A 20,008-nucleotide genomic window follows, 5' to 3' on the forward strand; every position below is an offset into this window, starting at 1 on the left:
TTTTTTGGTGGGAAAGACCCTCACTCACAGCCTCACCTTACCTGGCTCACTATGGAGCAACCATGTCAATAACAACTGCATCTGTCAAGACTTAAAAAATGGACTTTATTTTTTAGAGTAGTGTTATGTTTATAGGAAAAAATGCAGAAAGTTCAAGGAGTGCCCTATGCCCCCTCTCTCCAGTTTCTCCTATTAAAACAATTTTTAAGATTTTTTTTAATGTGGGCCATATTTCAAGTCTTTATTGAATTTGTTACAGTATTGCTTCTGTTTTCTGTTTTGGTGTTTTGGCTGTGAGGCATATGGGATCATAGCTCCCTAGGAATCAAACTTGCACCCCTTGCATTGGAAGGTGAAGTCCTAACCCCTGGACTGCCAGGGAAGTCCCCACTTCCTCCCACTATCAACATTTTGCATTAGGATGGTGCATTCGTTACAACTGATGAACCTTTATTAATACATTTTTATTACATAAAGTCCATACTTTACCTTAGGGTTCACTCTTTACATTGTGCATTCTGTGGACAAACGCTTAACGTCCTATACCCACCACTATAGTATCATACAGAGCAGTTTCACTGCCCTAAAAATCCTCTGTGCTCTGCCTCCTTCATCCCTTCCCCCTGACCCTTCAACCCCTGGCAACCACTGATCTTCTTTTTGCTGTCTTCATAGTTTTGCCCCTTCCGGAATGTCATACAGTTGGAATCACCCAGTGTACCTTTTCAGATCGGCTTCTTTCACTTAGTAATATGCATTTACATTTCCTCCGTGTCTTTCCATGGCTGGAGAGCTCATTTCTTTCTATCGCTGAATAATACCCCATTGTATGGTATACCACTGTTTATCCATCCCCCCACTGAAGGACATCTCTCGGATGCTTCTGAGTTTTGACTGCTACAAATAAAACTGCTGTAAACATCTGTGGGCAGGTTTTTTTGTGTGGACATAAGTTTTCAACTCCTTTGGGTAAATATATAGGAGAATGATTTGCTGGATTGTATTGTAAGGGTATATTTAGGTTTGTAAGAAACTGACAATACTGTCTTCCATAGTGGCTGTACCATTTTGCATTCCTATGAGCAATGAATTAGAGTTCCTGTTGCTTCACAACCTTGTTAGCATTTGGCGTTGTTGGTGTTTTGGATTTTAGCCATTCTAACAGGTGTGTGGTGATAGTATTTTACCTTTTAGTGTTGTATAAGTCAAATTCTTCCTTGATCATTTTTAGAATTTGTGGGTGATTTACTACACAGTAAATTTTATAAATTACTTAATTAAGATTATAGTGAATTTGTCGGTTTGGATTGAAGAGCTTATCTAGAAATATGATGTCCCTGTTCTTTTATTTACATTTTTAATTCACTCAATAAATAATAGTTTTATGTTTTGCTTATATATTAGGTATACTTACAGTTATTTTACTGCCATTTTAAAAAGTTATGAATTTTAATTTTTTTAAGCTGGTAGTTTTGTTGAAACTTTTAATTTCTAATACAAACTTCATCAGTGGATTCTCATGCAAATGATAGTTATAGATTAATAATAATTAGCAAATGACAGTTTTCTCTTAATCTCCAATATTTATATATATCTTTCTTTTTTCTCCTTGTTCCTAACTGGAATAGGCTTCTAATTTTTTGCCTTTGGTTATTACATTTGCTACAGTTTCTAGTGCAGCTCCTTTGTCAACTTCAGGAAATTTCCTGAAGTTCCTAGCTTGCTAAGAGCCTTCTTCCTTTCTTTTTTCTTTTTCCCCCTCTCCCTTCCTCCTCCTAACTTCCTCTCCTCCTCCTTTTCCTCCAGAAATGATGTTGAATTTTATTGTGCACCTTTTCCACCTCTATTGAAATGGTTCAGTTCAGTTCAGTCGCTCAGTCATGTCCGACTCTTTGCGACCCCATGAAATGCAGCACGCCAGGCCTCCCTGTCCATCACCAACTCCCGAAGTTCACCCAAACTCTTGTCCATCGAGTCGGTGATGCCATCCAGCCATCTCATCCTCGGTCGTCCCCTGTTCCTCCTGCCCCCAATCCCTCCCAGCATCAGGGTCTTTTCCAATGAGTCAACTATTCGCATGAGGTGGCCAAAATATTGGAGTTTCAGCTTTAGTATCAGTCCTGCCAATAAACACCCAGGACTGATCTCCTTTAGGATGGACTGGTTGGATCTCCATGCAGTCCAAGGGACTCTCAAGAGTCTTCTCCAATACCACAGTTCAAAAGCATCAATTCTTTGGCACTCAGCTTTCTTCACAGTCCAACTCTCATATCCATACATGACCACTGGAAAGACCATAGCCTTGACTAGATGGACCTTTGTTGGCAAAGTAATGTCTCTGCTTTTTAATATGCTATCTAAGTTGGTCATAACTTTCCTTCCAAGGAGTAAGCGTCTTTTAATTTCATGGCTGCAATCACCATTTGTGGTGACTTTGGGGCCCCAAAATATAAAATCTGACATGGTTCCCACTATTTCCCCATCTATTTGCCATGAAGTGAATGGGACCAGATGCCATGAACTTAGTTTTCTGAATGTTGAGCTTTAAGCCAACTTTTTCACTCTTTCACTTTCATCAAGAGGCTTTTTAGTTCCTCTTCACTTTCTGCCATAAGGGTGGTGCCATCTGCATATCTGAGGTTATTGATATTTCTCCTGGCAGTCTTGATTCCAGCCTGTGCTTCCTCCAGCCCCGCGTTTCTCATGATGTACTCTGCATATGCGTTTAATATTTGAAAAGTCAGTGTCATGAACTGTGTTGAGTCATCTTTGTTTTCCTGGGGAAGATCCAGCAAAGTCATGATAGTTTGTTCTCTTAACATTGCCAAACTTGTTTTGGCAGTATTTTCGCTTGTTTGTTTTTTTTACATCTACTTTCAAAGAATGATAAGCCTATAATTTCCTGCCTACCGCACCCTTGCTTTCTTTGGGGTCGTGTATCATGTGAGCTTCCCCAGCACATTCCCCACCCCACCCCACTGCCCTGCCTGCCTACTTATGGTCATGGTCTGTGTAAGCTGGGAACAGTCCTTCCCCTGAAGTTTTAGCAGAACTTTTGCACAGTTAAGTGACCTGTTACCCACTTTTGAGGTCTAACTTTAGCTTTCTTTTCAGTCTCTTCTATGTTTATGCAGACATGGTTTCTACCTCGTCTTGAGTCAGTTTTGTTAATTTATTTTCTCACAAAATCATTCATTTTACAAATTGGTTTTCAATTAATATGTCTATTGGTTTTCAATTGATAGGTCTTTCAAATTGATATGTCTAAAAAAACTTGATATGTCTATACATAGGTTTTGGGGATTCATCAGAATCCTTTCTATATCTTTATGTTCCCTTTATCCTGTAATCTCTGCTTTTGTCTGTATTAATTCTTTCCTCTTACTTCCTCTGGGTTTGCATCACTGTCTTTTTAATATGGGCACCTGTTGTTTAGGGTTTCTTTCCTTTGTTCACAGTTATTTTTTTTTCAACTTTTTTTTTTTTTTTTGGCTGCACAGCATGTGGAGTCTTAGTTCACTGCCTGGGGATCAAACCCACATCAGCTGCTTTAGCAGCATGGAGTCCTAACTACTGGACTGCCTGGGCAGTCCCTGTTTCATCTATTTTTATAGGCCATAAACTTTTTATTGACATATAACACACAGAAAAGTGCACAGGTTTTGGGCTCTATAAATTCTCAAAGTGAACATGCCTATGTAACCAGCATCCAGATCCACAAGGAGAACATATATATATACACAGAAAACACAATATATATGTATATACATATATATGGATATATATATATATATATATCTATATATCCACCCCAGAAGTGCCCCAGGCCGCCTTCCAACCACAGCATCCTCTGTCAGGGGCATTACTCTTAACTCTAACTCATCCTTTAGTTGCCAGCTTTTGACCTCTGTATAAATGGAATTCAGATAGCCTGTATATGTGGTGTCTGTAGCAGACCTTTTCCATCATGGCTTATGTCCAGGAGCCTGGAAGCAAAGTTCCCAGCAAACCTGAGTCTAGTCTAAAGGGTGGGTTAGCAACAGTGTGCCGCTGGTGTGCAGGCTTCCTTTAGTACAGGACAAGGCAACACTTAACCTGTTCTGGGTGCTGAGAGCTTTCTGGCTGGCTTTCTTGTTCTTGGTTTTGTTGAAGGAAGAATTTGCCAAGTGGGTGAGGTGATCATGCACCACAGCTGCTGCCCGGGAGCCGCCTGGCATTGATGCCGGGCTTGGTTGCCCAACCTCTGGGGGACTGGGCATGTACTCACCCAGCAAGCGCCCAGCACGTCCATCCTCTTAGGACGAGAACCAGATGTTTTGAAACTTGGCCACTTTCTGCTTGCTCCCTGAGTCGGAAGACTCCCCTGGATTGGCTTATCTTCTTTGCCTCTCCTGGGCCTCAGGGTAGAGGAGGCGGGCAGCGATGTGCTTGGCACCTGCGACACTCACCGTTTCTTTCTTCTCTGCCCTCCTGCACACTCCAGCTCCTCTGACTTTATTGTCCTTCCCATCCTCCCTGCTCTCTCCTTTCCCCCATTTCCTCTTCTCCCTCTACTCTATTCCGTCCGCATCCTTTCCTCCTGTGCCATTTTCTACCCTGCCCTACCCTCCTGATGCTCCCTGCCACCCACCCGCCCTTTCCCTCCACCTTAGGAGCACAGCACCCACCGAATGACTCTCCCTGACCTCTCTCCCTTTGCCTCCGGCAGGAGATGGGCTGGTGATGAAGATCAAGCAGGAGAAGCCCGAGTGGCTGCTGCAGACGCAGGCCGCGCTTTCGCAGAAGGATAAGGAGAACATTTTCCGGCCCCGTCGGGTCCCCCCACCATGCCAGACGGCGGTGGGGAAGTCTCGAGCCTGGGGGCGCCCGGATGAGACTGGGGGTCCAAAGTGGGCCCCTCCCTCTGAGCAGGACGTGGGGTCGGCAGACCGGGCTCCAAGGGCGGCCCCCGGCCCCCTGAGCCCGGCTGTTCCTGCTGGCGAGGGTCACTTCGTGTGCCCGGACTGCGGGAAGAGGTTCAGCTGGTGGTCGTCGCTGAAGATCCACCAGCGCACGCACACGGGCGAGAAGCCGTACCCGTGCGGCAAGTGCGGCAAGAGCTTCAGCCAGAAGCCCAACCTGGCGCGCCACCAGAGGCACCACACGGGCGAGCGGCCTTTCTGCTGCCCCGAGTGCGCCCGGTGCTTCAGCCAGAAGCAGCACCTGCTCAAGCACCAGAAGACCCACTCCCGGCCCGCCACCCACCCGTGCCCCGAGTGCGCGCGCTGCTTCCGCCACCAGGTGGGCCTGCGCATTCACCAGCGCGCGCACGCGCGGGACGGCCAGGGCCCCCGCGCCGGGTTGCAGGCGCTGCGGCGGGACACCGCAGCCCCCCGGGGCGGGCGCCCGCGGCCGGGGCCCCAGCGGGGGCGCCCTGAGTGGGCTTGGCTGGGGCTCGGCCAGGGCTGGTGGCGCCCGCCCGGGGCCCGGCCCGCCGCCCCCGGAGAGCCACGCCAGTTCATCTGCAACGAGTGCGGCAAGAGCTTCACGTGGTGGTCGTCGCTGAACATCCACCAGCGCATCCACACGGGCGAGCGGCCCTACCCCTGCCCCGAGTGCGGCCGCCGCTTCAGCCAGAAGCCCAACCTGACGCGCCACCTGCGCAACCACACGGGCGAGCGACCGCACCCCTGCGCGCACTGCGGCCGCCGCTTCCGCCAGAAGCAGCACCTGCTGAAGCACCAGCGCACGCACCAGCCCGGCGCCCGGGCCGCGCCCCGCCCCGGCCGCGCCGCGCTGCGGGCCCACCCTCGCGCGCGCCCCGCCGCCCCCGCCCAGCCGCCCGCCCAAGCCGTCTCTGGCCTGTCGCCGCCGCCCCGGGGCCCCTCGCCCGCTCGGGGACCCGGGGACCTGCCGTGGGGCCGGGCGCGGGCCGGGGCGCCGGGTGAGCCACGCCAGTTCATCTGCAACGAGTGCGGCAAGAGCTTCTCATGGTGGTCGGCGCTCACCATCCACCAGCGCATCCACACGGGCGAGCGGCCCTACCCCTGTCCTGAGTGCGGCCGCCGCTTCAGCCAGAAGCCCAACCTGACGCGCCACCGGCGCAACCACACGGGCGAGCGGCCCTACCTGTGCGCTTCCTGCGGCCGCGGCTTCAGCCAGAAGCAGCACCTGCTCAAGCACCAGCGCGTTCACCTGGGGGCTCTGGCGCCCACCCTCAGCGCCAAGGGAGACGCGCTCTAGTGAGGCTGGACCAACGCAGGCCCGTGGGCGGGGTGGGAGGAGGCTTGCCTCGTGCTTGTGGGCGAGTGACCAGGAATGGTGACGCTTAGAACTGTAGGGGCTGAGACCCTCTCCAAAGGTGCCTTCCTCAAGGCTCCGAGACCTGACAACAAATTCCTGGAGCATCCCCAAAAGGGGATCGGGAAAAGTCCTGGGAAGGGCCGAAGGCAGAAGTAAGATCACATCCTGCACTGTGGAGCCTGGATGTGTCCTTCCTGGGAGGTGGGACCCCAGCTCTCAGGCATTGAATGAGGGGGCTGTTGGAGGCCCTGGGTGAGGTGGCCCAAGGCTGGACTCGTCAGCTGTGGCCGTCCAGGGTCCATCCCTGGGGAGGAGTCTCAACAGACTGAGCGATACCCAGATGGGAGCTAGAAGCTGCAGCTGGGGAGGGGCAAGCATGTCCCCAGTGCGAAGCCAGCGCCCAGCACTTAATGGCCACTCAATACATGTGCTAGGAAGGCGTGAATGGCTTGGTGGCCCTCAACCCTGAGTACCCACTGCCCTGGGTGCTATTGTGGGCGGCCTGAGCCTAGGACTGGATTGTGTGTGTGTGTGATGGTCACGGCTGGAACTCGGAGGGTGGTCTCACTGGGGTTTGGTTCCTTGGGGAGGGCCCTGCAGAGGGAGAGCACCCAATGTGCTGCTCCTGCTCGGGGGTGCTACCTGGGACCCTTACTGATGCCGATGTCGCAGAAGAGAGAAATGAAGGGCTGCCTGCCTCACATGGTCTCCTTGTCCTCTCTAAGCTGCCCTCCTGAACTCCGGGTCCCTGTGTGCTCGGAGGGATCCATTTGTCCCCCACCCCGGCCGGGGGCAGCCAGTCCCAGTGGCCAGTTCTTGCTGGGGGTGGAGGGCAGGATTCTCTTCCCCCTTTCCCTCTCTCAGACAATTTGATCGCTTCCCACATAACCCCCTCAACCTCTAGGCCCCTTGAGGTCACCACTCACACCCTTCCACAAGCAGAGTCATCTGGGGCCCTAATGCTAACAGAGAACCCAGGGCTCCAGCCCAACTGCGGCCTTGGACCACATATTCCCACGTGGGAGAGGAAGGAATTGCAGAGGGGGTGGGTATGGGGGTACCAGGGTTGGGTAGCTGGAAAGTGGGAGGGAAAAGGGGGACCCCAGGATGATTCTGTAGTAGGAGCTCTTCCTTCCTGCCTCCCAGGGGCCCGCCGGGTTCTCCCTTGAACTAAGACAAGTGTGACCTTCTCTGGGATCTGTGCGGTCACCCTGGCTTCCGGCCACCCCTCTTTTCAGGTTTTATTTAATCCCTTTCATCTGGCAGGAGCATCACAAAAAGACATGGAGGTGATCCAGCTTCCCTGGGTAACGATGCTGGGGATGGTTAATGTGCAGCCAGGGCTGCTGACTCGTGGTCCCGGCCTTTGATCGCAAACCATGCTGTGTGAAACCTCATGAATGGGTGAGGTGTGTCCATCCGGAGTTCAGCTCTGAGGACCAGCTGGAGGCCAAGTCAGAAGGGTTTTCCTGGGCAGGCTCTCTGGCCCTCCCCAGCCCCAGGGGCTCTGCTGTGTCCCTGTGATGTCCTGCTCTTCTTCAGTGCCTCCCCCAGCCTGCCCTGCTCAGGGAAATTGGGCGCCTGGGATCGCATCAAAACCCACTTTAATGATGGGGAACTCGCCCTCCTCCTCCAGGAAGTATCCCAGAGGTACCATGTCTGTGATACTGAAGAGATCAGCTGGGCAGGAGTTTCTGTACAGTGAATGTGTTACCATTCACAAATGTCCTGTGTTTGATGATCAGATCAATCAGCTGTATTGGTAGGATTTGGGGTTAGTGAGGTCTGGTTGCAGCACCCCATCCACTGCCTCCTCTCCCCACCCCTGGCCACCAAAGTCATGAGAATGAAAGCCTGTTCACTGACCCCAGGTGACCACCCCCTCACAAATGGGTGCTCTGGGTCACAGTGGGGACAGGACCAAGTCCATCAGACCAAGAGTAACTGAGGTGCAGGTCCCATTGACCAGGTCACTGATTTCTTAAACAAGCCTCCAGTGTGCCAGGTACTGTACCAGACCTCAGGGACGCTGTGATGAAGAGCCACTGTCTTTGTCAGCTCGGGTTGGCAGAACAGCACCACAGGCTAGGTGTTTCAATGATGGACATGCGCTTCTCATAGTCTGGGGGGCTGGAAGTCCAAGATGAAGGAGATGGCAGGTTCTTTTCCTGGTGAGGGCCTGCTTCCTGGCTTGCAGACAACCACCTTTTCTTGGTGTCCTCACGTGGTGGGATGGAGGGGGAGAGGGAAAAGTAAAGAGAGGGAGAACCTGGTCTCTCCCTTCCTCTTCTTAGACACTCATCTCACCAGGTGGACCTCACTCGCACTATTTGTTGATGTTCAGTCGCTCAGTCGTGTCCCACTCTTTGCAACTCCATGGACTGCAGCACGCCAGGCTTCCCTGTCCTTCACCATCTCCCGGAGCTTGCTCAAATTCATGTCCATTGAGTCAGTGATGCCATCCAACCATTTCATCCTCTGTCGTCCCCTTTTCCTCCTGCCCTCAATCTTTCCCAGCATCAGGGTCTTTTCTAATGAGTCGGCTCTTCGCATCAGGTTGCCTAAGTATTGGAGCAACTTTGTCTAAACCTAATTCCTATTGCCTCCCAAAGGCTCCATCTCCAGTTGCCATCATACTGGGGGTCAGGAATTCAATATACAAATTTGGGGAACACAGTTCAGTCTACAGCAGTCACAGTCCCTGCTCTCGAGTTCATTTTGATACATAGCTTGGAACAATCTATATACAGTTAATCAACAACTAATTCCCAGCCCTGGCTCTCCCAACAAGGTTTTCTTATTCGCCATCTCACTGTGAGCTGTGAACTGGGCAGGACAGAGATATGGGGAGGGGGTGGGGATGGTCGGACTAGTTCACCAAGTCCCCTTGCCAGTGGATGGTAGGTTCTAGACTTCCTGTTAGCCTCCACCTCTTCCACCTTCACAAGGCTCAGGCTTCTCCAAGGGAGGTCTGGCATCATCAGCTTCAATTTTTAATTCCCTTTCATTTAAAAATAAACTAGGTCAGAGAAAATTTAGGAAGAGGCACGCCATAAAATCAAAGACAAGAAGGTCAGACCTGGCCTCGTGTTTTACAGTTCAAAATGTTCCAGAGCATGCTGAGATTAAAGGCTTGCGTGGGGGAACAGAAAACAACCATGAGTAAATAAATCAGGATCTTCAAAGACTTATTTATAGCCTAACCACAGCCAGGTAAGTGCAAGTCTGCAGTGGGGTTACCCTGGGCCAAGCTTCCAACACACCAGATGAGCTTGGTGGGGTGGGGTTCCAGTAACTGCCTACAGCATCCTTGTGTCCTTTGTTAGGAGCAGGCTGGGAGTTACGACAAATGGTACTGGGCAAATGCTTGTCCTTGGCAAGCAGCATGAGCTTCGACTCAGCCGGCCAGATGGCAGCCTTCTTGGGAGAGTGTGGTTCCCCACTGCCCAGCCCCAGAGAGCAGTCCCGGGACCAGAGGAGAAAAGAGAACCAGCAGGGACTTGGCAGGGAGTGCATGGCAGGAGCGGAGCCTCTGCTGAGCTTTTTACTTTTCCTTTTTAAAGTAGTCTGGGTTTGCTAAAGAAATAGCCTTGACCTTTTGGCAAGAGGAGTCCTTGGGGCTGAAAACAGTAGGCTTTTACATGATCCCAGCAGACAGAGGGAAATGAATGATCCCAGCATAGGTTGATCTTTGGGTTAAAAAGAGACCAGAGTCTCCCAGATCTGGAGGGAGAGGGGCCCTAGACCAGTGACGTTCAGAAGACGTTTCTGTGATGATGAAATGTTGTACATCATTTGTACAACAATGTTGTGCCACTCAATGCCATGGCTACCAGCCATGTGTGGTTGTGGAGCACTTAGCTGTAGCTGGTGGGGTGGAGGACCTCAGAAAACATGAATTTTCCATTTTATTTGATTTTAGTTAATTTCAATGTAAAAAGCCACATGTGGCTATTGGACAGTACAGCCCTAGGAATAATGCTCCTATTGAGAAGAAGTAGAAATGTTTTCTCTTGCCCCCATCTCTCACCCCAGTCTAAAAAGAGCTTTCTTGTGTTGTTAGGAATAGTGGATAGATTCTGTTCTGGGGCTAAATTCTGGCCTTAACCATGTAAGCTGGGGGACCTTGGGCAAGTCACCTAGGTAGAGTATGTAGTGTGGGTTCCTGGTACACAGCACTCAGTCAATAAATGATTGCTGTTGTCACTTAAAAAATGAACCTCCATGTCTGGCTACTTGCATGGCATTTGTAGAAATGGAAGTCGTACCATGGAAAGAGAAGAAAACATTTTCCCCAAACAGAGCTCAGTTGCCATAGAAATTAGCTGTTATCAAGCAGGCTGCAAGCTTAGGGGTCGAATGGATGTCCTAGGTCACATCTTGGGTTTTAATTTCAAGGAAAGAGAACATGGGAGCAGATTAGAACTTGAGCCCAGAGCCCCACCGCACCATCGTCTCACAGTGCCTCCTGGCCTTTGGAGCCGTGGCTGGGGCTGTAACTTGCCTGCAGTCCCTCACCCCTTACACATCACATCAGCACACCTGCTGGCCATGGGCCACCCGCTCCCCCAGGTGAAATTGGCAGACATGCATTCATTCATTCAGCAGACACTGACTGAAGGTCTATGATATGCTGGGCTCTTGGAATACAGAAATGTTGAGAACACAGTCCCTGCCTTTTGAAGCTCGTGAGCTGGTGGGAAAACCAAAGTGAGCTAAGTCCCCTTGGAGAGGGAGGTTAGGGATCACCGTCCAGTCTGGGGAGATGGGATGAGCTGATGGAGACCGGTGGCATGGTCACCGAACTGAGTGCAGAAGCGCTGGGGCTGCAGCCCAGAGCTGGGGGAGCCACAGAATGACCAGGCTGACCTCTGCGAGGGAGCACACGTGTCCAGGGGAGTCATGGGGATCTCTGGTCCAGCCAGTGTGCCCTGGAGGTGGGGGAGGGAGGGAATACAGGGCCCTGGGCAGGACTCAGCTGAGCTGGACATGCCTCACCCAGAGGGGGCTCACGGGCCAGCTGTTCTTGGCTGTGAGCAGCCCGGGCCTTTTTTTAAGGATCCAGAGTCCAGCTGTCACCTGAGCCTCGTGGAGTGGTGGGGATCTCCATGCCAGCCCCTGGCCCTGCCTGGACGGAGAAGCCGTGACTGTGTTTGCAGAATACTTCCTCGCTGTCATTCTATTGTGCTCACGACAGCACGTGCCAACGGCAGCGGGAGATGTGTGCGGGGGCGAATGTGTATGAAACCAGAGAAGTGAAGTGAGTCAGCAGAAATCACACACACAGGCAGGGCCGAGGAAGAAGGCTTGTCGGAGCCCTGGGCATTTCACTGAGAGCAACGAGTTTTAGGTGGTGGTGTCTGGCGCCCCCAACCCCCGCGGCTGTGTTCCTTCCCTTTCTGTGTTGGTGTAGCTTACCCGGAAATATGGCACAGATGCTAAAAATAAGGGTGACGTCCTCAGGTATATTATTTTGCTTTTGAGAAATCTGGTCATTTCCTAAGTGTTCCCATTTCTCCTGTAGCCTGTGGGAGAGATGAAAGCTGGTCGCTCTGGCAGGTGATGTTTGCAACCAAAGAGAGCTGGGTGGCGTGGCTGTTCACAAACCAAGCTCCACGGGCCAGGTGGGGTGTGGGTGTGGGTTATCGTCAGTGGTTAGAGGGTCCTCTTGTCAGTACCATGGGAGATCTACACTTGGCCCTGGAGTAAACATCTGCCCTGGTGGCTTCATGTCTTCGGCTTTCCCAGAATTCCTCCCCCACCCCGCCACTGACTGTATTTGAAATAGCAGTCTCCTTGGGATGTCTCCTCTGGGGAGCTCCACAACCTCAGTGAGGGGCTACTGGAGCAGCATGGATGGGGTGGGTCCTTCAGAGGCTGAGAGTGACCCAAGGGGGGACCTGCTGGGATGAACTGGTCCGCGGGGTAAGCTGTGAAAGCTGGTGTCGGGAATGAGGGATTGGTTTTACTCCCAGATGGACCCCCACCTGGAATTCATTTCCCAGGCCCTGGAAGGGACCTTGGGTGCCTGCAGGGCTGCGGGGGCCACCTCCTGAGGCTGGGGGGCTCGTGCCTCCCAGGAGCCTTCATCAGGGATGTTGCCACCCCAACAGCCATATCCACGGTCTGCTGTAAGGAGCCCTGCCTGGACCTTCCAGAATCCTAGCAGTTTTATCCACCCGGCAGCTACAGAGGGCCAGGGTGGAAAGGGCCAACTGATACTCCTCTGCGTGTGTGCATGCATGCATGCTAAGTCGCTTCAGTCTTGTCTGACTCTTTGTGTCCCCCCCCCCCCCGCACCCCCCAACCCCCCAGCCAGGCTCCTCTGTCCATGGGATTCTCCAGGCAAGAATATACTGGAGTGAGTTGCCTTGTCTTCCTTCAGGGGATCTCCCTGACCCAGGGATTAAACCTGAGTCTTATGTCTCCTGCATTGGCAGATGGGGTTCTTTACCACTAGTGCCACCTGGGAAGCCCAGAATGTTCCTCTAGCACTTTTAATTTAAAAAATAATTTTCCTTCTCCAGCCTCAGTTACTTCATCTGTAAAATGTAAATTTGGAGGATTTTCCCCTTTGGGATGAGATTATTCCTTCTGATCCTGGTCAGCACGCTGCTTCTGTTTCTCCACTGAGGGACCAGGGTGATGCCAAGGAGAGGGAGCTGGGCCTGCCTTTCCACCTGGACTCTGCCATGTGGAGCAGTGGGGAAGGGGGGATGGGGAGAGGCAGGGGTGGGGTGTCGGCAGAGCCTCTCTGTGTTTCAATTTTATTTTATTTTCCCATCTATGAAATGGGATAATAACACGTGTATAGGTCAGCTGGCACTGGTTATTGGAAGGCTCTTGCAAGATAATACATGGGAAAGGGCTTTGTAATGAGAGAACTAATGTTTAGGTAAGGTGTATTATTAAGTGACATTTGGAAGCTGGAATTCAGCCCAGCTCTGTCCACACCAGCTGCCTCCTGGGGTGTTACAAGTGACTCTTGCATGGATGGTCTTTAGCTTGACTGTAATGGCCTCCTTTGTGGGAAAGATGGGATAGTAGGGGAATAAGTGTCTCTTCTATTCCACCCAGGCATCCAGTCATCCAGTCATCCTGATGGCACAACCTGATGGTAGACTGGGCTCTGTCTCCCACCCATGAAGCCCTTGCTCAGAAAGGTTCCCCGGGGGTGGGGGTGGGGGTGGGGCAGCTTCCTGAGTACACACCTTTCTCTCTCTTGCAAGGAAAGGCTTTGTCCCTCCAGCGCCCCCAGACCCGGCTTCCCCGGCGCTGGGGCCAGTCTGCGGGCCTGACTAGGGTAGCTCGGCTTCCCTGGTGGCTCAGAGTAGAGAATCCACCTGCACTGCGGGAGACCCTGGTTCAATCCCTGAGTGGGGGAAGACCCCCTGGAGAAGGGAATGGCAACCCAGTCCAGTATTCTTGCCTGGAGAAGCTGCATGGACCGAGGAGCCTGGCGGGCTACAGTCCATGGATGGGGTAGCAAAGAGTCGGACACGACTGAGCGACCGAGCACACAGCCGTAGGATGAAGGAGGCGAGGCTGCGGCTCTAACTGCTGAATCGGGGGGCCTCGGGGAATCCTGAACCGGGAATGGCTGGGACAAGGGGACCCGGGGCTATCCGCCCGCCTGGGCGTCCTGACAGCCCCCACCCTGGCCCCCAGCCTGGTTCCTTGTCTTGCCCCTGGCGGGAGCCACGCTCGCAGCCCTCCTCGGTGCTCCAGCCAGGCTGTGGGCGAGTTAGACCTCCCAGCCTCACGGGGCTGCTGTGCGGCTGCGGCGACGTTGGCGGCTGCGGCGCTGCGAAGGAGCGGCGGGCGGCGGGGAGGCGGCGCCTCGGGAGTCCCGGGCCGGGGCCGGGGCGGAGGCCGTGGAGGGAGATTACCGTATTTACCCAGGCCGGTGCCGGACCCTTGGGGGCGGGTCACTGCGGGCGCACTACCGTATTTGCCGGGAGCCGCGCAGACCCTTTCCGGGAGTGGAGAGCGCCGCGACTTACGTATTTATCTGGGGTGGCGTGGTTCCCCCCCCCGCCCCCCCCGCCTTACCCCCGGCGTTGCGGGAGCGGGGTGGGTTGCACGAATCCCCTAAGGGAGCCAGGGCTTGCAGCGGAATGGGGTGGGTTGCTGCAGCAGAGTGGGAGGCCTACATATTTTCGTGGGGGTGGGGTTGCGACGCAGAGTTTACCATATTTCTCCAGGATCTCGCTCGGGCCCGAGGAGCTGGCAAGGTTGTGTGCGGGGGTTCGGGTGGGTGGGGTCAGCTCTTCCGATTCACGCCGCGATCTGATAAGAAGAGCGGTGCTGGAGGCTGGCCGTCTTTCTGGGGGTGAGGGAGAAGGGGCCCCCGGAGGCGTTGCGGAGAGTTACCGTATTTGCTTTGAGCAGCGCAGACTCGAGGAAAGAGCCACTGCCGGAGGCCGAAGGACCTGGGGCGCCGCCTGGGCTGTGAGTGCGGGATGGGATGGAGCAACTTGCCGCCGGAAAGACTGGGGACCGTGGCCTGAGACCCTCTCGGCGGGCGGGGCCCTCGACCAGGGGTATAGCTGGGGGAGTGGGGAGGCGGCTCAGAGACAAGGCCAGGCTGAGATTGGCCCAAGGGGACAGAGATGATCTGTCTTTGCAAACATCCGTGCAGCTGCCTGGGGAGAGTTGGGGGTGGGGTCTGTTGCAAGTAGTCCTTGTCCCCTTCCCCGGGGTGAGTGGTGTTCCACTGGGGGCCTGAGGGTAGGGGGAGACAGAGGGGGTGCCTCTGAGACCCCACTCTGCTGGTAGGTCCACTGAGGCGGTGGTAGCAGGGAGATCTGCAAGTGTGGAGAAGGCCTGCATGGAGGTCCAGGTGAAGGGCCAGGAGGCTTCCCTGATAGGGGCGGGGAATAGCATGGGGGGAGGTCAGTTCGACCCCTTGAAGCAAGCCTCAGTGCTCTGCAGGAGCTGGAGCCCAGGGTTGGGGGAGGCGTGAGGGTGTTGGCCGCAGACAGCGCCCCACAGAAGCAGCGGTCCTTTGGGTCCTGATGACCTGTGGGGGCCAGGAGAGTGGTGGTCTTCTGTGTGTGTGTTTTGAGGGGCACTTAGCTGGTGAGCAGCTAGTACCTTGAGAAGAACTTTTGACAATGAGGAAATTTACGGCCTAGTCCCGGTTCACCTTGCTGGGCGACCTTGGGCAAGTAAGTCGACCTCACTGAGCCTCAGTTTCCCCATCTATAAATTGGGGTTCAATAAGCCTGCCCCTTCCTCAGGGCTGTTGTGGGCAACAATTTAAGAGGGACACAGTACCCTGGGAAAGAGGATCCTTAGGAGAAGCAGTGTGAGGTGGAACTGAACTTGGGGGTGTTTGTTGAGCTGAGAGTGTTCCTCAGCCTTGGGCCAGGCTTTCCTGGGGGGCTGCCAAGAGGAATCAAGCTGAGACCCGCCCCCTGCGAGCTCACACTGTGGTTCAGTGACTTGCAAACCTTTTACAGGCATGCCTCATTTTGATAAACAAAGAGCTGCTGCCTTTAATGTTTAACTGAGGTTACTTTCAAGTTTACAGGGCTTTTGTTTTGTTTCTTCTTTTAAGCTCTGCAAAAATATCTTTAAACCACTGTCGACCGCACCCTTCCCTCCAGATTGGGGATGTCTGTCCCTCCCCTCCTCCTTGAGACTTTGGTTGGAGGGATAAGGCGCACCCGGGTTCAGGACAACTTATAAGACTGGAAGCCCCTGAGTATTACTCATCAGCATTTATTCCATGCCTTGTGTGGCAGGCACAGCGTTTGATGTGGGTCATAAAAGGAAGCAGGTCTGTCCTTAAGATGCTCACAGATTAGGGAGACAGAGGTGGCATGACCACCCCGTGTGCTGTGTGATGCATGAGGGTCACAGGGTTGGGCCACGTGGCTCAAAAGAAGCTGGAAGGGTCAAGGAAGGCTTCTAGCAGGAGGTGTCATCTGAGAAAGGCCTGAAGGAGGGGTAGGATGTGATTAAGGGGTAGAGAAGAAAGAAGGACATTCCAGCAGGGGGACACTGGCTCGAACAGGACTGGGGAGTGATGGGCACTGAGGCTGGGGGCTGGCCGACCCTCGGGTGCCCTCTGACTCCTCTCTCTGCTTCTGCCTCCTCAGGGGCTGGTGATTGCAGCCGGACGTGCCCATGACCGAGCTGGAATCCTCCGGGGGCGGGTCCCCTGCGGGGGACGGGGAGGAGGGCCTGGGGGACGATCGAGGCCTGGTCATCCACCACCCGGCGGAGGAGCAGCCGCACCGCTGCCCGCTGTGTGGCCAGACCTTCGCTCAGCAGCCCAGCCTGGTGCGGCACCAGAAGGCGCACGCTGGGGCGGGCCGCGCAGCCGCCTTCGTGTGCCCGGAGTGCGGCAAGGCCTTCAGCGTCAAGCACAACCTGGAGGTGCATCAGCGCACCCACACGGGCGAGCGGCCCTTCCCCTGCCCCGAGTGCGGGCGCTGCTTCAGCCTCAAGCAGAACCTGCTCACGCACCAGCGCATCCACAGCGGCGAGAAGCCGCACCAGTGCGCGCAATGCGGCCGCTGCTTCCGCGAGCCGCGCTTCCTGCTCAACCACCAGCGCACCCACGCGCGCATGCCCGCGCCACACCCGCGCCGCCCCGGCGTCTTCGGGGAGCGCAGGCCCTACTTTTGCGCACGCTGTGGCAAAAGCTTTGCGCGCGAGGGCTCGCTCAAGACCCACCAGCGCAGCCACGGCCACGGGCCCGAGGGCCAGGCGGCCCATTTAGGCCGCGTGCTCTGATGCGCGCAGAACCTGCCGCCGCCGCCGACTGTTTCCCGCCCCAGAGCCGCATCTATGACTCCTGGAGATGCCGCTGGGCTGGGGCCCCCTCTCTGGACGGGATCCTGCGAGACCATGAGGGCTGGCTTGGGGGGCGTCTCAAAAGGAGTGGGCCGCTGCCTAGCTTGGGCCGCCTCCTTCCACTCATCCTCCAGGACCCTCCGGGTGGCTGCACCCGGCTGCTTTGGGCCCCAGTGTTGGTTTCCTCCACAGGCACACGCAGCTTAGAGCAGGTGAGACTTAGCACTGGCCAGAGCCCTCTCGGTCTTGTTGGGGGTCACGTGGAGAAGGTGGGGCACACAGGGCTTCTAGGCGTAGGACTGTCTTCTTACTAGATCCTCATTCCCTGAATGCCAGAATTGAAAGCCACCTGGAAGAGGATACTGTCCACAGTCCTCAGGCTTCCCCCAGCCCCAAGGTCTCCTGGCACAAGTGCTTCTTATTTAGTACCTTTGAGAAGTCATTTCACTTCACGACACAGTTTGCTTATCTATAAGTAGGGGCTAAAGATGAGGAGGGCCTCCTCCTCCCGGGGATGTTCTGAGGACGGTTAAGTTTAGCAGATAAGAGGGGGTGACATCATTAATTGAGTGCCCCAGTGTGCCAAGCCGTCTGCTGAGTGGGGTCCTTGGGAGGAGCACAGCCCTGTCCCTGGGGTGCTCATACAGGGTGATGCCGGCTACCGTAGGGGACAGACTGAAAGTGTTCTGGGGGGTGGGGAGGTGACTGGTGACACCCAAGACAATCTGATGGTTTGAGCTGGGTCCTGGGGACTCATAGGGAACATAGAGCCTTCCATAGAGTATGGAAGGTTTCTAAGGTGGGCATCTGAACTTGGAGGCTTATATTTGCTCTACAAAGGATTTGTGGCAGGGAGAGGGGACACCAAAATGTTTAATGGAAAGAGCCCAGTGAGCGCGAGTGTAGTTCAAGGACAACTGGAGGCATGGAAGAGAGACGGAAGTAGGGCCGGGGTCCTGGGGTCGTCCGGGCAAGAGAACTGAGGTTCCCTGAGTGGACTGGCCAAAGTCATGCAGTGAGAAAGGGGTGAGCCATGACCTGTCCCCCAGGCCTCAGATTCCAGGCTGATGCTTGGGCTTCTCCGCCATGTGGTCGACAAGGAAAGTGAGGCTCCCCCAGGCTGGCCCTGAGTCACACACAGGAGTTAGTGGTGCAGCAGTGCAAGCCTGGACCTCATTTTGGATTCGGGACCCCAAGACCCTGTATCTCTCCTGTACCATCATTAAGAGATGCTCCTACAGGTGGGAAAAATGGGGCTTTGAGGAAGCGGGACCGTGTAGTAGGAGCATGGGCAGGGGCGTTGGTGGGAGATTCGGGTGTCTGCAGGGGACGTGGCCTCCTGCGTGGTGGGTTGGGAAGAAGGCAGCTGGGGGCTGGGAGAGGACCTGCCTCCACAGGGCCCTTGCTCCACACCCAGGCTGGTGCTCAGTGCTGGAGACCTGTCTCTGCCCTCCCCCCTTTCCTTAGAGCCGTGTGGCTTCTTGGGGATCAGTTGTCCTCTGCCTGCCGCCCGTAGGTGGCTGTTGCAATGTGGACTAGTGCTTAGTGGTGGAGATTAAGAGATTAAGTCGGGACCTGGGACATCTGGAACCAAGTCACCAAGTACCCTGAACCCACGATGTCTCATTGGTAAATGGGATTATAATCCTGGGGTGCTTGGTAGGGGCTAAGAGGATGCAAAACCCTGGACTGGGTGCAGGGGGCCCATGACTGCTCCCTCCTAGCCCTGGCTGAGCGGGGAGGCTGGGCGGGGCCATGTTCCACCCCAGACCTGACCCTGGTCTCTTTGTCTTTATGCACAGATGTGGAGTGGTCAGGAGCTCTGGGCAGTGTGCAGGGTGCCTCTGACACAGAGACTCGGAATGGGGCCTTGGGCCTGCGCCCCAGCATAAGGACATGTCCCCTAAGAAGACCTACCTCGGGAGGAGAAGGCAGAGGGTCCGATGGAGCCTGGAATTGGAAACAGACTTGGTGCCTTGGTGGAAAAACTCCCCGGGCCTGCTGGGAATTACAGCCAGAGGAGAGGTGGTCCTGGCTGCCCGGCCTCTCCTGTGGTAGCAACGATGGTGCATGTGTGGGGAACCCACTTCTGTGCTCCCGCCTGGCCCACCAGAGACAGGAAGTGAGCTTCTGGGGAGGACACAGCAAATGGAAGCAGACACCCGGCTCCAGAGGCAAGACCAGCCCCCCAGGGATGAGCACGCTTGCAGGCTTCCCTCTCCTTTCAGGGCAGTGGTTTCTTCACACTTTTGGGCTCACGAAGCCCTCTGGCAAGATGGCAAAGGTTATGAACCTTCTCCCCAGGAAGATGCACATACTCATGGGAATGCAGAGTCTACGAAGGATTCCAGGAGCTCCGGGACTCCAGGCTGAGATCCCTGGGCCCTGGCGCTAGCCCGCTGCTCCTTCCTGAGCTGACACAGAGTCTTGGGTCAGGGTCTTCATTCGAGTCACATTTCGTTTCCCCCATTCTGTGCCCATCGACCTTCGTTCCCTTTTCAGGAATAAAGAATTCTGAGGAGGGACCCCAAATAGTCATTCTGTCCTCGCACAGCCCACAGTCGGCGCATCAGGAGCCTCAGTTCACTTCCCCCGCCGTCGTCATCATCCGGAAGCTTGGGGGGCGCTGCTCTGCTCTCCTCTGGTTTGGGGTTGCTTGTTCTGGCTTCCTGAGTGCTGGCTCAGGATGATGCAGAGAGGGTGAGGAGGGAGGCTGGGGAGGAAGCGGCACCTCCCTGCTGGTGCCCGCCAGCTCCAGGCAGGGAGAGAGGCTGGCAGACAAGCTTCCGGGTGTCCACAGGGCACAGAGGAACAAGAGGAGGGCGAGGCTGGGGCCAGCCACAGGGCGAGGGCTCCTCCGGGCTTCACACCTGGCCTGGAGCTCCCTGGCCTCCCCAGCGTGGACCGCCCCTCAGAAAAA

General features: G+C 54.7%; 1 protein-coding gene across 1 annotated transcript in view; it reads left to right on the plus strand.

Moving 5' to 3' along the window:
• Window positions 1-19,551, plus strand: part of ZNF775 (zinc finger protein 775) — a 34,421-nt gene extending 14,870 nt beyond the window's left edge. The window contains exons 5-9 of the mRNA XM_068972691.1: window positions 4,709-6,168; window positions 16,588-17,300; window positions 18,138-18,329; window positions 18,556-18,717; window positions 18,891-19,551. Of these exons, the coding sequence (XP_068828792.1) occupies window positions 4,709-6,168; window positions 16,588-17,028 (1,901 nt within the window). The 3' untranslated portion in view covers window positions 17,029-17,300; window positions 18,138-18,329; window positions 18,556-18,717; window positions 18,891-19,551. The remainder of the gene's footprint in view (window positions 1-4,708; window positions 6,169-16,587; window positions 17,301-18,137; window positions 18,330-18,555; window positions 18,718-18,890) is intronic.
• The last annotated feature ends 457 nt before the right edge of the window (window positions 19,552-20,008 follow it).

This window comes from Capricornis sumatraensis, chromosome 5 (genome assembly GCF_032405125.1).
Source record: "Capricornis sumatraensis isolate serow.1 chromosome 5, serow.2, whole genome shotgun sequence".
NCBI classification, from domain to species: Eukaryota; Metazoa; Chordata; class Mammalia; order Artiodactyla; family Bovidae; genus Capricornis; species Capricornis sumatraensis.